This window comes from Penaeus chinensis, chromosome 32, assembly GCF_019202785.1.
Source record: "Penaeus chinensis breed Huanghai No. 1 chromosome 32, ASM1920278v2, whole genome shotgun sequence".
NCBI lineage: Eukaryota > Metazoa > Arthropoda > Malacostraca > Decapoda > Penaeidae > Penaeus > Penaeus chinensis.
This window is the reverse complement of record NC_061850.1, coordinates 26316841-26319340: the sequence shown is the minus strand read 5'-3', so window position 1 is coordinate 26319340 and position 2500 is coordinate 26316841. Positions and strand designations below refer to the sequence as shown.

General features: G+C 28.6%; 1 protein-coding gene across 1 annotated transcript in view; it reads right to left on the bottom strand.

Annotated features, from left to right (window-relative positions):
• The window catches only part of LOC125042377 (kinesin light chain-like), a 123204-nt gene that overhangs the window by 22059 nt on the left and 98645 nt on the right, over positions 1-2500 (bottom strand). The window contains 1 exon segment of the mRNA XM_047637958.1: positions 429-554. Within this exon segment, the coding sequence (XP_047493914.1) occupies positions 429-554 (126 nt within the window).

The following is a 2500-nucleotide window of genomic DNA, read 5'->3' as shown; positions in this document are numbered from 1 at the left end:
CAGATCCCTGGGCCTTGAGATATACACACCAACACACTTACTTTTGTCAAGCCTACAATTGGGGGAGGGGCAAAATATATGCATAGAGATGTGGAAAAGTGCCAATAATAATTGTAACAGCAACCATCATACTTGTCCATACATTTCCTTCCATAAAACAAAAGGGGAAAAATATTACAATGGACAAGACTCTTGAAAAAACTACCAGAACTACACACAGAAAAGTATATAGAAAAAAAGGAAAAATTCCCCAAAAAAGGGACAGGGGAACAGAAAAGAAAAGTTAATAATAATAATTATATATATGTATACATATATACATACACAGATATGAGTATATAAAGAATACACCACAAGAGGACTGGCTTGACTCAGGTACGTGTGAGTGCGCGCTTCTGGTGAGTATGGGAGTGCTGGGCTTTACTTACATCGTCGTTGGCATCGAACTCAGCTGAGTTGAGGGACTCTCGTGACCCCCTGCGGAGTCTGTCCCTTGAGGCTGAGAGTCGTCGGCTTCCCTCTGGCGTCATCCCGTCCTTGACCAGATTGACGGCCTGGGGGACCATTGGAGCGCACACGGCCACACGAGCGCGCACATTCATTAGACCACTGCCACACTTGTAACCACATGCTGGCTCACAGAAATTAAAGACACACACACACACTCACACACACATGGTGGAAGACACACTCACACACATACAAAAAAAAATATATATATGGGTAAATATTGTTTTGCTTCTTTTCTTAACATTCTCTCTCTCTCTCTCTCTCTTTTTTTCACAAGTTTACAATCTATTTATTTCTTAAATAAATCATCTGCTTAAACATAATTTGAGAGGACTGGCTAAAAGAGAGAGGTCATTGTCATTATAAAGCAAACAATATCCACCCACACAAGGGAAGTACTGCTACCCAGAGTGCTAGCCAGGTAGGCAGGTGGGTGGGCACTCTGGATATATCACAACACAATAAGCAGGGGTTCTGCAGATAGCCGCAGTTGCCTGACCATATTGCAGCAACTTGGTATCAAAATCCAATACCAAGGCTTTTCTTTTTTTTTTTTTTTTAAATGCATGAAAAGAACTGAATGCATAATCCCATTTCTCAAACACTTAAGAACTTATATTTTCAGTAGCTTAATCGTTCCCTTCTGGCAGAGGTAAGCCTCATCATTTGAAATAAATATTTCCACAGCAGACAAAAGCCATGGCAAATGTTAAGAAGTGCAACAAACCAAAGGAAATCTGAAGCTCCATTCATATAAAATGGCTCTAGTCATAAATGCATAAAATAGAATAACATGAATGAAACAAAAAAAAAACATGGTCAGACAACCTTGTAGCACATTAATAAATTCTAAAGTGCTGAACTAAATATAAAAGTTTCCCTTACAAAATTCTTCTAGTGAACAGAAACAATGCACTCTTTAAGCAAAATGAAAGTCAAAAACAAAGAAAAGTGAAAGAAAAAATAAATGTGTATATATTATAAATATGTACTTATATGTATATATACATAGTCATACATATATATTGGCATATATATACACATATATATTGGCATATATATATATACACACATATATATTGGCATATATATATACACACATATATATTGGCATATATATATACACACATATATATTGGCATATATATATACACATATATATTGGCATATATATATACACACATATATATTGGCATATATATACACACATATATATTGGCATATATATACACATATATATATTGGCATATATATACACATATATAGGCATATATATAAACATATATAGGCATAAATAAATAAATATATATATATATATATATATATATATATATATATATATATATATATATATATATAGGCATATATAAACACATATATAGGCATATATATAAACATATATAGGCATAAATATATATATATATATATATATATATATATATATATATATATATATATATATATACATACATGTGTGTATATATATATATATATATATATATATATATATATATATATATACATATTTATGTACATATACACATATAAATATACATATGTATAAATATATATATATATACAAATATATACATAAATATAAATATATAAATATATAAATATATATAAATATATATAAATATATCTAATATAAATATATATACATATAAATACATTATATACACATATATACATTATATACATATATACATATACACATACATACATATATATTCATATCTATATATACATATATATACATATATACATATACATATATAATATACAAATATATATGCATATACATATATACATACACATAACTATATATACATACATATACATATATATAAAATGTACATACATATACATTTATATAAAATATACATAGAAATATACACACATACATATTTATACATATGCATATACATAAAATATGCATACATATATATACACATATACATATACATAAATATATATAAAGATGCATAAA